The sequence below is a fragment of the Sinocyclocheilus grahami genome, unplaced genomic scaffold, assembly GCF_001515645.1.
Source record: "Sinocyclocheilus grahami isolate Dianchi unplaced genomic scaffold, SAMN03320097.WGS_v1.1 scaffold59.1, whole genome shotgun sequence".
Classification (NCBI taxonomy): Eukaryota; Metazoa; Chordata; class Actinopteri; order Cypriniformes; family Cyprinidae; genus Sinocyclocheilus; species Sinocyclocheilus grahami.
In genome coordinates, this window is record NW_015505238.1 from 1,556,089 (window position 1) to 1,570,510 (window position 14,422).

At 37.2% G+C, this 14,422-nt stretch overlaps 1 protein-coding gene across 3 annotated transcripts in view; it reads left to right on the plus strand.

Annotated features, from left to right (window-relative positions):
* The window catches only part of thrab (thyroid hormone receptor alpha b), a 167,513-nt gene extending 153,311 nt beyond the window's left edge, over positions 1-14,202 (plus strand). For all 3 annotated transcript variants that reach the window (XM_016270987.1, XM_016270988.1, XM_016270989.1), the window contains 6 exons: positions 1,002-1,102; positions 2,576-2,723; positions 3,376-3,581; positions 10,723-10,869; positions 12,138-12,396; positions 13,770-14,202. In XM_016270987.1, coding sequence (XP_016126473.1) covers positions 1,002-1,102; positions 2,576-2,723; positions 3,376-3,581; positions 10,723-10,869; positions 12,138-12,396; positions 13,770-14,020 — 1,112 coding nt within the window. In that variant the 3' untranslated portion in view covers positions 14,021-14,202. The remainder of the gene's footprint in view (positions 1-1,001; positions 1,103-2,575; positions 2,724-3,375; positions 3,582-10,722; positions 10,870-12,137; positions 12,397-13,769) is intronic.
* The last annotated feature ends 220 nt before the right edge of the window (positions 14,203-14,422 follow it).

The window sequence follows — 14,422 nt, forward strand, 5'->3', positions numbered from 1 at the left end:
ACACTTGTAGTGAGTTAAAGCCTCAAACCCTACAAATCACGTGTTTAGTTTAATTTCGTTTTTTTTTTTTTTTTTTTGTTTACAGTAGTTTATTAGCTATTTTTCAAAGGTTTGTGGTCAGTTTTATCCAGCAAAGATGCATTCAGTTTATCAACAATGTTAGTAAAGACATTTATATGGTTACAAAATATTACTATTTCAAATAAATGCTGTTTTGTTTTTTTAAATCACCATTTGAACTAAAGTATTTGAACTGAGCTGTTTTCAAGATTGCTAATAATAGTAAATTAGTAGCACCAAATTAGTAGATTAGAGATTTCTGAATTAACAGAATTTTAAATTGTAGTAATATTTCATAATATTACACTCTTTATCTACTATATCTTTACTGTATTCAAATAAATGTAGCATTAGTAAACATAAGGGACTTTAAAAAAACATTTTAAAACTTTTGAAAGGTTGTGGATACAGTATTTAGTGAAATAGTGGGCAGTGGACTATTTCTCCTTCCTGAATGCAATAGCATATATTGCAATTAATAATTTGTTTCTTATCTATGAAAGGGCTTCGTAAATTTACATGAAGGCAGTTAACTAGCATAAGATGAGAGACCTGTCACAAACACTGGCGGATCTTAAATGCTGTCAAGTGACACTCTCAAACTCACTCGGGGCTCTTCAGGGCTTTCACCAATCAAGGTTAATAAGACTTAAATAGGTACTCAGATAGGTCTGAAGTGTGTCATTTCTGCAGTATTGCAGTTCTAAACAAAATTTGAAATCAATGTTTTCTAACATTTTCCCAATTTCTACCCCCAAACATAATTGGTTGAGTTAATATACAGACAATTCAGGAAAAAAAACAATCTAGAAATTACGAACAGCTACTTTGCATATGAAGCTAGGAGCTTTTTATATTTAATATTTATTGTGGTGTTGATTTGCTGATGTCTGTTCTTGTTTGTTGCAATCAGTTAACATTAGATTTTTTGTGTATGGTAGGGTACATCCCCAGCTATCTGGATAAGGATGAGCCGTGTGTGGTGTGTGGAGACAAAGCTACCGGCTATCACTACCGCTGCATCACCTGCGAAGGCTGTAAGGTGTGACATCTCTGCTATCACTTGTGCACAGTGTTAACAGACATCTCAGCCCCACACATATATAGACAGACTAGACTGTCACCTCACGTAGTGTTATGGTGTGGCGCAGGTCTGATCTGTTCAACAAAACATCCTGTTGTCATTTGTGAAACTTATACTCCTATCATTCTCAATTCTGTCAAATCACAAGCCTAAGAACAGCGTCAACCATCTAATCCACTGTCTGTCTCTCTGTACGTGAAGAAAGTGAATTGTGAGTGACAAATGTGCTGTGCAAGTATTTGACTTGGACTCCTGCCTAAACAGGCTGATTTGAAGAGCTCTTGAGAGCTTGCAGATTCCATCACTGCAATAAAAAAGGGGCAACAAAGGTTACATTTTCTAATCAGACTTTTGTCTTATTTGTCAGTAATATAGATATGCATCATTATAGTTAGGGATGTCACCAAGCTAGGTTTGTCAGCAGTGAGTATCAAGTGCACAAACAAGTGTTGACTGACAGCACCTGCTTTTCAGCTCTCATGTTTGCACTTACTCTGTTTATTTTTTATTTTATTTTTTGTTTTGTTTTGATTTAATTTGTTAAGAATTCCCTAGGAATGCATTCAAAAGCATATTAGCTTTTGCCGGTGGTATTGAATGACTGCTGAAATGTTAGCATTTTTCATTCTACTGAAAACAAAACAAATTTACTTGGGAACCAAAATAAATCTGTGTATCATTCGTTCATTCGTTTTTTGATTTAATATTGAAAGTAGAAAAATTAAAAAACTGCTCCTTTTTAGTTTTTGTTTTTTTTCTCCAAAAACGAGAATTCAGCTTATATTTTCATTTTTCGTTCAGGGATAGAAAAATGAATAAACAGCTTGAATGTTCGATTTTTACACGTGAGCGGGAATTAAATGCCCCTTTCTGCTGATCGGTCAGCCGAAGATCAAACCGTGCCTTCATCAGTTCTTCTGCAGTTTTCACGCTGCAGAATAATAGTCCTCCGCTGTTGCAGTTGTACGGATTCTTAACGCATTTATTGCAGCGAATGATACACGGATTAAAATTGTTTTTACTTTTTTTGTTTGTTTGTTTTATTTTTATTTTTATTGTATTGCATTCTATTTTTGTTTTGAATAAGGGAATGCATTCAAAAGCATATTCATTTTCGTTATATTGAATTTTACTGATTAAGACTGAATTTTACTAATATTTTTTATTGACTACTGAAATGTTAGCACTTTTTTAACCTTTTTTGGATGAAAAAATAGCATTTTATATATACTGTATTATATATATATATATATTGTATTCTTACATTATTGGCAATTTTTCCCCCCTTGTTTTAAGCAAAACAGGGCAAAAAGGCTTTTGTAGTCCACTTGCTTATGTGGGACAGGAAGCACAGTTTGTGACAGATAACACCTGTGTGACTCCCTGCCTCTGAATGCACTCTTTATCCTCCTCACTCTCTCTGTCTCTCAGGGATTCTTCAGGCGCACCATCCAGAAGAACCTCCACCCCTCTTACTCCTGTAAGTACGATGGCTGCTGCATCATCGACAAGATCACCCGCAACCAGTGCCAGCTGTGCCGCTTCAAGAAATGCCTCGCCGTGGGCATGGCCATGGATCGTGAGTGACCTCACACATGCTCATGCAAATAACATACAAAATCACCGAACATGCAAAACCGCACACAGACAAATGAAAACGCATGAGGGCACCTCAAGTCTGTCTGTTCACTGATCATCAGCAGTTGTCATTTGTAATGAAAAATTATTAAATTAGAAAATAACTCAAAACAGAAGCTTCTACATCAGACGCTTGGACCTCACCGTACTGGATCACGAACACAGCCCTGCTCCTTACATATACAAATGCATGCTGACAGCGAATGTACATTAATCTTATACAAACAGAAGTGCTCACTCTGGAGTTTCCCTTACATATGTCCATATGCCTCACATATGTACAGCACATGTTCAACCCAGAACACATTTCTTCTTCCTCTGTCACTCCCTCTCTCTCCCTCTGTTCTATAATGTTTTATGGATGTCTCGTTTCTACTTTGATCCCTCCCCGATGCTCTTACTCGTTCGTTCACTGCCATTCTGCACCTCAGAATAATTTTGTTATTCAGTATTTCTCTTGTTTTCCAGGAAAAATGTCTAAACGTCTTTAAAGTGAAATGGAAAAGCCACTTAGAGGACCATAACTGAAATTGATTTGTTGATTTGTGCATCACGCCAGTGGAAGAAATAACCTGTTTTTCTCCTTGGTGTAGTGGTTCTGGACGACTCTAAGCGGGTTGCAAAGCGGCGCTTGATTGAGGAGAACCGTGAGAAGAGGAAGAAGGAGGAGATGGTCAAATCCCTGAAGACTCGGCCAGAACCCACCAGCTCAGAGTGGGAGCTGATCCGTATGGTGACAGAAGCTCACCGCCACACCAATGCACAGGGCTCTCACTGGAAACAGAAACGCAAGTTCCTGGTAAGCAAGAACCTTGTTATATTGTTAAATCACTAAAACAATAGTGTGCTTTTGACATTGAAATAAATGACAATGACAAAAGCACACAACAAAATTTCTTAAGCACATAACCAACTTACTTAAAGGGCACCTATTATGCCCATTTTTATAATATGTAAAATAAGTCTCAGGTGTCCCCAGAATATGTCTGTGAAGTTTCAGCTCAAAATACCCCACAGATCATTTATTATATCATTTTAAAAAGGCATATTTTGAGTGGAAGCAGAAACACGCTATTTTCGTGCATGTCTCTTTAAATGCAAATGAGCTGCTGCTCCCCGCCCCCTTTTCCAGAATAGGGCTGTGCCTTACAGCTCATGCCTCAGATACTCCGCTAAACAACATGTGTTTGTTTTTTTATTATCATGTTCGTTGTGCGAAAAATTTGTGGTCTGCGCCGACTCGCACGTGATCCGCTCCGTGCAATCATGTGTCTGGACCGGAGCAGAGTGTGTGTGCGGTGCGGTGGTTAGCGTGACACAGCGCCAAACCAGACTTATTTTTTTCCTCAATGGTAAGCATATTTACACTGTTTGAATCGTTCCCAGTCCCCTATATAGTGCACTACGTGCCATTCACTGTACAGAAAATATTAATTCTGTGGACAAGTGACCCATTTCAGCCGTGGCTTCAGCGTCTATTTTATAGTGTAGGGGGCGGGCTCTTCGGATTCTAGAGAGCATTTGATTGGACAGAAAGTTTGATGAGAAACTGAAGTACGATGTGACGTCAAAAAAAATCGTTGAGCCGTTTTGGCGGAAGTGACGAACTGCAAGCTTTGAATGCTTATATCTTCTAAATGTGAATTTTGTCACTGTTTTGGATCACACTGCCTTATAAATAACCTTAAGACTAACATATTGATACTAACACCCAAAAAACTTTAATTTTGATTTCATGGGGACCTTAAACTGTCAAATACACATAAGTTTATGTTAAAAACACACATAAGATACACACAATCTGTGTATTAAGTGACAGCAGCGTGATATACAGTACCTATACTCAGAATCAGAATGAGAATCAGAATCAGAATGAGCTTTATTGCCAGGTATGTTTACACATACGAGGAATTTGTTTTCGTGACAGAAGCTTCCACAGTGTAACTAAATGACAGTGACAGAACAAAAAACACAGATAATAAAAAATAGAACATGTAAATAAGGAATATAAATATATAAATCGACAATTGTATGTACAGGTATATTACAATAGACAGTTCTGTATGTACAGGTACTGTATATTATGTGCAAATTTGAGGTGTAGACTGAGTATGAGTGTTAGATAAATAAGTGTATGTGTGTATAAATAGTGTGTGTTCCACAGTTATTGTCAAGTGTTCATGAGATGGATGGCCTGAGGGAAGAAACTGTTCCTGTGTCTGGTCGTTCTGGTGCTCAGTGCTCTGTAGCGTCGACCAGATGGCAACAGTTCAAAGAGGGAGTGTGCTGGATGTGAGGGGTCCAGAATGATTCTGCCAGCCCTTTTGCTCACTCTGGATAAGTACAGTTCTTGGAGAGAAGGGAGGGTTGTACCAATGATTCGCTCAGCAGTCCGGACTATCCTCTGTAGTCTTCTGAGGTCAGATTTGGTAGCTGAGCTGAACCAGACAGTTATTGAAGTGCAGAGGATGGATTCAATGATGGCGGAGTAGAACTGTTTCAGCAGCTCCTGTGGCAGCTCCTGTTACTGCTGTCTATTCTGTTAATATGATCCAAACAATAAAATAAAAGCAGGAAATCACTTACTTCTCTGGACTGAATAACATCTATAGATTTAATAAGAAGACATTTCTTACTTGAATGTTGCTTTTAAGTGTTCTAGCGTGAAGATAAACATGGAGGATTGTGAGCGGCTCACTCAGGGCAGGGTCCCTTCTAATACGACAGTGTCTGTCAACAGTCGTGGGTGGGGCTTGTAAAATGTGACGCCTGATTCTGCGAACGGCTTGTTCTGAGATTTATGGGGATTAAAAAAAGGAGCACATGTTTGTTTAAACAACAGGTAAAAGTGAATTTTGCACAAGTTCCCTTTAAAAAAAAAAAACTAACAAAAAAATCTAAATATAAGAAATATATAATAGCTTGAAAACAGTACTTTCTAAATTTCAAGGAAAAACATTTTTTAGGTAGACAGGAGAGAAAACTTCATACTTTAATTATTGTGTTGTATTTGTATGCGTACATTTCTGTGTGTCTGCTCGCTACATTTTATTTTCAGCTTAGCACATCGCTATGGCCTTTTCTGTCATTACGGATTAGCATTTGTTTACACAGCTTGCTAATCAATGTAATGAGTGACAATACCAGTCCGCACATATCAGTTGTGACCGGACAACAGCGAGCGTTAAAGCAACTGTTAGTCACGGGTATAACAGGAATGCAGAGTTGCCATGCAGGGACTTTGTAAAAGCGCCTCTGTTTATGAAGAAGGAAGGAAAGAGAGTTTAGACAATATTAATCGCTCATTCGCTCAGACAATATACCACCCACTGTGAATAGTGGCAGGATAAAGGAAGAGAAAATGGAATAAAAGAGACACAGAAACACAGGCTATGGATATCTGAAAGACTTCTGAAAGATCTGAAAGATCTTTAAGAGAAAGAAAATAAATAAATCTGTTGGAATTTTCTCACACATATCTTTCCAAATGTTTTTCTTCTGTCTCTCTGTTTTTTTTTTTATGGGATCCAGTGCTGATTTGGAACCCATTTGCTTTCATTGCAAGAACAAAATCAGTTCTTCGAAATCTTCTGCTTACAAACATTCAAGCGAGCATATGCACACTATCCCAGCAGAAGGGCTGATTTGGAAATTCTACATTGTAGAACCAAAGTTGGTTTTCTCAGCCCACCAAACACCCGCTGCCTTCCCAGCGGTTACGAGCACTATCAAAGCCCTGACGCACATCAATCTAAACATTCGGCGTGTGCTAGACCCTGTGATGATCAGCCATGGGGGACAGAGAAACCACTTCCCCAGCCGGCTGAGAACTCCTATAAAACGGCCCATAAAGAATTCAGCCTATATAACCTTTACAACTAAGATATGCCTCCAATAATAGTGCAAGTCCAAGACCCCGAATGACCCCGATAAACTGTAGTCTCTCTCTCCATGGGAACAGTCACTCCGTCCTGTCGGTAGTCCAACTGGGCTGTCTTAAGATCTCTGTAGTGAGAAAGCGCAGTGCCAAGTTCTCAGCAGTGAGAAGGCCAGGGTGGACCAGCAGAGGGGATAGTTTACACTGGGGTCTTACAGTCAAAGGCTGCGTTGGAACGTATCCAGCGCTACCCCCACCTCCTGAAGGAAGAGACACACACACACACACACACACACACTTTGGTTCATGCTTGTTAAAACGTACTGCACAAATACACCAGTGCGTCACAGTTAAAACAGTCCTTTTCGTCTGAGACAGTGCATGTAAACACAGACACACAAACGGCCGGCAGAAGTTCCTCAGAGGCACATTCTGAAACCCTGAACAGATTCCTTTGTGTTTTATTTACCTCTCTGTGAGGTCTGTGCTGTAATTTCTGATCTGTATACTTTACACGAAGGCTTCCTGTCAGCTATAGGGTGAATTTAGGTAATATTAATGGATGTAATCAGCTCGTCTGTAACAGATGAAGTGTCCTGAACCTTTTGCTCTCACAGCCTCACAATGAAACAGAATAGCGTTTGTTTGTGAGCCAGCACAAGTCTTGTCTTGATTTCAGTGCCGTTGTTTATTGCTATCTGTTTGCTTGATCAGAAACAAAGAAATCAATGTGATTGCACAGTTTGAAGTCTTTAGGGACTGTCGCATTTGTGCCGCAAGGGGTGACGTCCACCACATGGATATGTTTTAAAATTTACATTTTTAGATGGGGTTGTTTATCCACACACAAACAAAATTACTTACCATTTTGATTAAAAAAAAAAAAAAAATTTGTATATATATATATAACATTTAGTAATATATAATTCTAGCAATATATTTAGGTTTGGTACAATTATTAAATGTTTGTTTAAAAAAAAGTCTTATGCTGCATTTATATTTGAAAATACAGTAGAACAGTAATATTGTGAATTGTTTTAATATTTCAAAATGTATTTTTTATTAAAAATATATACAATATATATATATTAGAAGAATTTTATCTAATTAATTAATATTCGATAACATAATGTGTCGATTAATTAATCTAATTAATCGCAAATTAAATTTGGCTGTGAAATTACCCACAAAAGATAATTTAAAGCCATTATTGTGTTAAATGAGAAAGAATAGTAGACATTACAAATAGTAGCTTTTGAAAGAAATATTTTATTTGATTCAACATCAAATTTATTACGAAAACGTTTAGGCTACAACGGCCTAAAATAAACACTGGAACATAAAAGATGATAATATGAGAAACCAGTTACCAACCATCTTCAAAATACCTTCTTTTATGTTGTGCAAAAGAAAGTCATACAGGTTTGAAACGACATGAGGTAATTGATGACAAAATAAAAAATTTTGGGTGAACGATCCCATTAATGTTTGTTTGGTTGTTAGGTTCAAACTTTTTATTGTAAAACAGTCACTATTACAGAACAGATGGTTACATATTGTTATCCTTTTTTCTTACAAAAATGAACAGAAAAATAAAATAGAAACAAAAATAATAATGTTCAGATAAATGTACATACAAACAAACATCTGAATATACAAATACTATCACTCAACCACAGTCATATATCCAGAAATACATTGTCATTAATGAAACTGAATATGTACAATTAAAAAAGATCAAATAAAATAAATAAATAAAATAAACATAGTAAAAAAGAACACCTAGTTAGAACACCTAACATTTTCCAATTTAACAAAAAACATGGAATCCACAAGCCATTGAGATGTAGTTGAAGGCTCAGCTCACCTAACCACCATTCTTCTTCAATACTTTCTCTCAACTCACACTCCCTTTTTTAATTTTAGGAAGTGAATAATCATCTAAGCTTAAAATGCAGCCATAGATTTTTGAAATTTGTGACTTGTGTTGAGGATTAATTTGCAGTAACTCTTCCCATACCTGTACATGGGGCAGAGATGGGTAACCAGGAAATAATGTAGCAGAGCAATGTCTAGCCTGCAAAAATTGAAAGAAATTAGATTCTGACAACCCCATTTCAGAGAAAAGCTGTACATAACTACGAAAGGTGCCATCTCTATACAGGTGTTGAAAATTTCTTGGACCTTTTGCACGGCATTGCTAAAAAATAAGATCAGTAAGAGACAAGGGAAACATATGATTCTCCAGTAACGGCATTAATGTTGAAGCAGAAGTCAATTTAAAGTGTTGTCTGAATTGACACCAGATCCAAAGCTGTAGCTACAACTACTGGACTATGCATTAGGGAAGAAGGGGAGGCATTGAAAGATAGAGGATAAGTAAGCAAAGCCAACAGAGAAGTTGATGTACACGAGTTGGCCTCCAATCTGCACCGAGGTGCAGTGGACGAACTATACCAAAATGTTAACTTATGAATATTCACTGACCAGTAGTAAAACATAAAATTGGGTAAAGAAAGCCCACCACTCAGTTGACATCTATGAAGCAATGATTTTCGAATTCTGGGAGCTTTACTACCCCACAAAAGTGAGTAATAATCTGATCGAGAGATTTGAAAAAAATGCTTAGGTAAATACAATGGAACACACTGAAAAACAAAAAGAAACTTCGGCAAAACATTCATTTTCACTACATTAATACGACCAATCAATGAAAAGGGTAAACTGCTCCATCTCTGAAAATCAGACTTATATTGCTCCAACAAAGGAAGAAAATTAGCAGCTAGAAGAGAGGGAAAAGATCTAGTAATATTGGTGCCAAGATATCTGAATCCTGATATACTTAGTTTAACTGGAACATCTGATTGCATCAGACCATTTAAAAAAAAAAAAATTATGAAATGATACTCTAAATAAGAATATAAAACTGCCAGCAGGTGGCGCTAAATGTGTTTTTGAGTCATTCATTCATTTGATTTGTTCAAATGGCTTATTCATTCAGGAATGAAGTAAACGGCTCATTTTATGAATAGGCTATTGAATCATTGGTTCACACGATTCGTTCAAAACGCAGATTCATTCAGAAACAAATCACCGCTGTGTTGCTCGGTGACGCACAACAATTCTGCTATGGCTTTAAAGGTAATATTTTCTCTGCGAAATTGAGCAAAAACAGACAATATTGTGTTTAAAATATAACACGATATTAACTTCTTTATTTATTGAACTGTTGCATAAAATCGCATTTCCACTCGTGGTATTCAGACATAAAGTGTGATATTGTTCTTGCTGCTCTTGTGATATCGCTTATCATGAGATATAAATATAAGACAAAAACTCTATACAGGGACATTTTTTCCCCAGTATCTTGAATTTTAGGGCATAACTGCATTTATGGAGTTGTTACCCTGCATCATATTAGTCAACAGTCAACTGTATGAAATGTAAGATGACGAAAAGGTCTGGGGGCAGGGCCAGTGCGTTAACTGCATTAAAATATTATTTTTTCAGAACTAATTAATGCGATGTGTATATGTATAATTGAATATATTATTTAATCACTTTCTCTTTCGCTTATTTAATTCCTAAGAATGTAAATGTCTTCTATTGTTGTTCTTGTGTCTGAGGTGTTGATTGCAGCAGAAACAGACTGCAGATATGCCGTCCATGAGTCATAGCCATGTCTCGCATTCAAAAAAAATAAATGCAACGGCCAGCATGTAATGCTGTAATTGCAGCTCTGCCTTTTGAGTACTTATAATTACCTTTATTCTGACTCATGTTACATGCCTCTTACTGCATACATAGAATGTAGCTCCCGATGCCATGGCTACTTGACTGTTTGTCCAGAGTTTTTACATGGCTGACCTCTAATCCACCCTGAGGATACCAAACGCTGTGGTTTTCCAAGGCTATCAGCCTACATAACTGGAAAGCCAGAGCCCACACATGCATCTTGTTCGCTCTATCTGTCCATTCATATATTCTTCAGTGGAAATACATTGTTGCCTGTTACAAAAGCCAAAGGTTGCAGTCACAGTTAACTCTTTGTCTGTGTCTGCAGCCGGAGGATATCGGACAGTCTCCAGTGGCCCCCACATCAGATGGGGACAAAGTGGATTTGGAGGCATTCAGCGAGTTTACCAAGATCATCACCCCAGCCATCACACGTGTTGTTGACTTTGCCAAAAAACTGCCCATGTTTTCGGAGGTAAGTGTGCTATTTTTGTTTATTTTACACCCTGTGTTTACACCCAGGTGTTTGTGTTCTGTAGTGATTAGATTGTCAAATTAAGCCTTGTAATTATAGTACATTAGTGTCCATTGGCCTAATTAGCAGAAAATATGCTGCGGTTCTTTTTGTGTTATTTTTAATAGTTGCCAAATTATTCAGCTAACACATATTTCAGGAATATGTCAGTGTGGGTGGGTTTGTATGTATGTGCTATCTATCATGCTAGGATGAATTGTACAGTTGTGGCTTTGGTGAATGTGTGTGTGATATTGCCACATTACATCAGTCACAGCTATAGTGGCATTCTCTCCATATTCAGCATTCACCAACTCTCCTTTAAACGCAAGTGTGAACATTCTTGCATAGCAGACTACACAGCACCCTTATGGCAACAAATTTATTATTGTCTACACCATAAATTCACCCTGCCATCCACACGCATCCACAACCTCTCTGTCTCTCTAAGTTGAGCGTTATGCCTCCTGTATCGTCCTATACATCAGTGTAAATATTACTTCACTCTGCTGCCATTTTACCTACATTTTTTTTTTCTCTCTTCAGTTCCTTTCAGTGCTTGGGTCATTATTCTTTGCCAATATATAATTAAGACTGTCAAAGTTATCACATTAATGCATGCATTTAAGTAAATTTGTAAGACACTGTAATTTAAAAAAGAAAATGCATTTATTTCATTTGACTTTATACTTTAGTATACATTATACTTCGTTCTGTGCTGTGTTAATATTAAAGATTGGTCAGAAATGAAAAAACTTTGAAAGATTATACACACAACAGACCTTATTAAAACAGTCCTTATAATGTTATTATTTAAATATTTTAATATATATTTATATAATTTAAAATATATTTCATTATTTTCATTTAATTTGAAGCTTAATAATTGTGACATAGCACCCACTATTAAAATACACCGTAATTTGTTGTTGTCATATTATGTAATTATTTTTTATAATTTACTATTCATTTAATTATTTTATTTTGAGTGTCAATGCTGAAATCCATACTGGCAATATATTTTGGGTTTTTTTCATCATAACAAAAAAATCTGAATTCATTCAAACTGAAAAAAAATTTTAATCGTGTAATATTTGAAACAATTTACAACCATATTAATAATATTTGAAATGTGTTCAAGGAGTGTTTTTCAAGAACTCAGGATGATGCCGCAGCAGATTTTATGCCAGTAGGTGAAATAAACATCGTGTGATTTCTAATTTCTGTAGCTGCCTTGTGAGGATCAGATCATCTTGCTGAAGGGCTGCTGTATGGAGATTATGTCCCTACGTGCTGCAGTTCGGTATGACCCGGAAAGCGAGACCTTGACCCTGAATGGAGAGATGGCTGTCAAACGAGAGCAGCTAAAGAACGGAGGGCTGGGCGTTGTGTCTGATGCCATCTTTGACTTAGGCAAGAGTCTGGCACAGTTCAACCTGGATGACACAGAGGTGGCCCTACTGCAGGCCGTACTGCTTATGAGCTCAGGTGAGAGAGGACTCATTACATTATAATCAATGTGAATATAACATGTCATGTATAGTCATGTATTTAACTGTGTGTGATGAGCTGCCATTAAGAGAAAACATAAGATGATCTTGTGTTGACGTGATGAACTGAGACCTCTTTGTGTTACTATTATGCTGTCATGAGGAGATTTAGACTGGGGTCAAAAATTAATAAGCAGTAGTGGCTTAAATTATATGTATTGTTTATGAAACCTATATAAGAGTATGCAAAGACAGATGGGCCAGATACTCTGCAGAGTCTCTCGGCTTCATTATCACTGATAAAAAAATCTCTATTCTGGCATTGAAACCCCAAGACTTCGAGACTGATTTCTCACAAGAAGCGGCAGAAGCCACCACACTAACTTGAAATCGAATGTATATGTAGGCAGCAACTCCGTTAATAATAACTACATGACAAAAACAGCATTCCTCAGATGAAGCGTGCAAGAGAATCCAATGAACCCCAATAGAGCAAGAGCTGGATTCTGGAAATTTACATTTACACATTTAGCAGAAGCTTTTATCCAAAGCGACTTACAAGAGGGGAACAAAAGCAAGTAGTTGAGGATCAGAGCAAGAGAAAAATCACCTGATGAGCTACATAAAAATGTCAAAACAGGCCACAGGAACCATTTAGAGTGTAAAACTGGTATATATATATTAAAAAAAATCTTATTCTCCATAGAGATTTTTTTATAAAGATTATATATATTTCATAAATGAAAATAGTTTCAGACATATATATATATATGTCAGGAACTATTTGCATTGATGAAATAAGCAAAAACAGTCAATTTTGACAATAGTGTCTAAAATGTACGTCTCTTACTATTAGCCTAAACATTAAACACCTATTTTTAAATGTATTCTTTTTTTAATTGTTGCATTAATTCTGTAAAATAGTGATGAGGAGTACAAGAAAGCTCAAGTCTGCGCAAGTGGATGCAAATGGTGCTTCAAAACTGCACTATCCAACCTAAAACCATACAGATGTAAAACTCTTTTTGCTGATTTTCTGATACTTTTTGCTACAAATCACAGTTTATAATGTTGTGATTCATCTCAGACCTGGTTGATTTGGTTCTTGACTTTTTTCAAACACTGTAGCAAATGTGGAAATACTTCACATCTGGTGTGTTCATTTGATGCCCAGGATTGCTGATTTTTAAGGCAGCATAGTAGGTTTTAGAACATTGCGTTTGATAAATATTATAGTTGTTGTGAGGTATTTCACCTTCGTTCTGTGTAAAACCTAATTAGATGGTTTTTGAAATAATGTATTTTGCTGCAATCCTGTAATAGTCACATAATAATTATTGTCCTTGCATCTTCTCTGGTTCGTCTTTTCAGATCGAACAGGCTTGACATGTGTGGAGAAGATTGAGAAGTGCCAGGAGATGTACCTTCTAGCCTTCGAACACTACATCAACTATCGCAAGCACAACATTCCTCATTTCTGGCCCAAGCTGCTGATGAAGGTGACAGACCTGCGCATGATCGGAGCCTGCCACGCCAGCCGCTTCCTGCACATGAAGGTGGAATGCCCCACTGAACTCTTCCCCCCACTTTTCCTGGAGGTCTTCGAGGATCAGGACGTGTGACGTCCCAGCGAGCCGCGGCAGGAGAATCAACAACATTTTGTAACCCGTTTTCCTCTACCCGTCTCACCCCCCCTCCACGCACCAAACTCACCAGCAGCAGCTGCATTGGCAGGGGTCATCTTCAGAAAGGCTTTCATATGGGGGGGTTTGAGTCGACAACAATTTTTTTTTTTTTTTTTTTTTTTTTTTTTTTTTTTTTTTTTTTTTTTTTTCACAGAAAACTCAGACCTCCCTCATCTACTAAATTCCCCACATGTGGCCCTTCTGTCTCGGCATGATGTCTTATACTGGTTTACCAACACCTTAGACACAGAATATACAGCTACATACACACACACACACACACACACACACTCCTGTAAGTGTGCTTACAGATGCATGACTCATGCGACTCAAATCCTC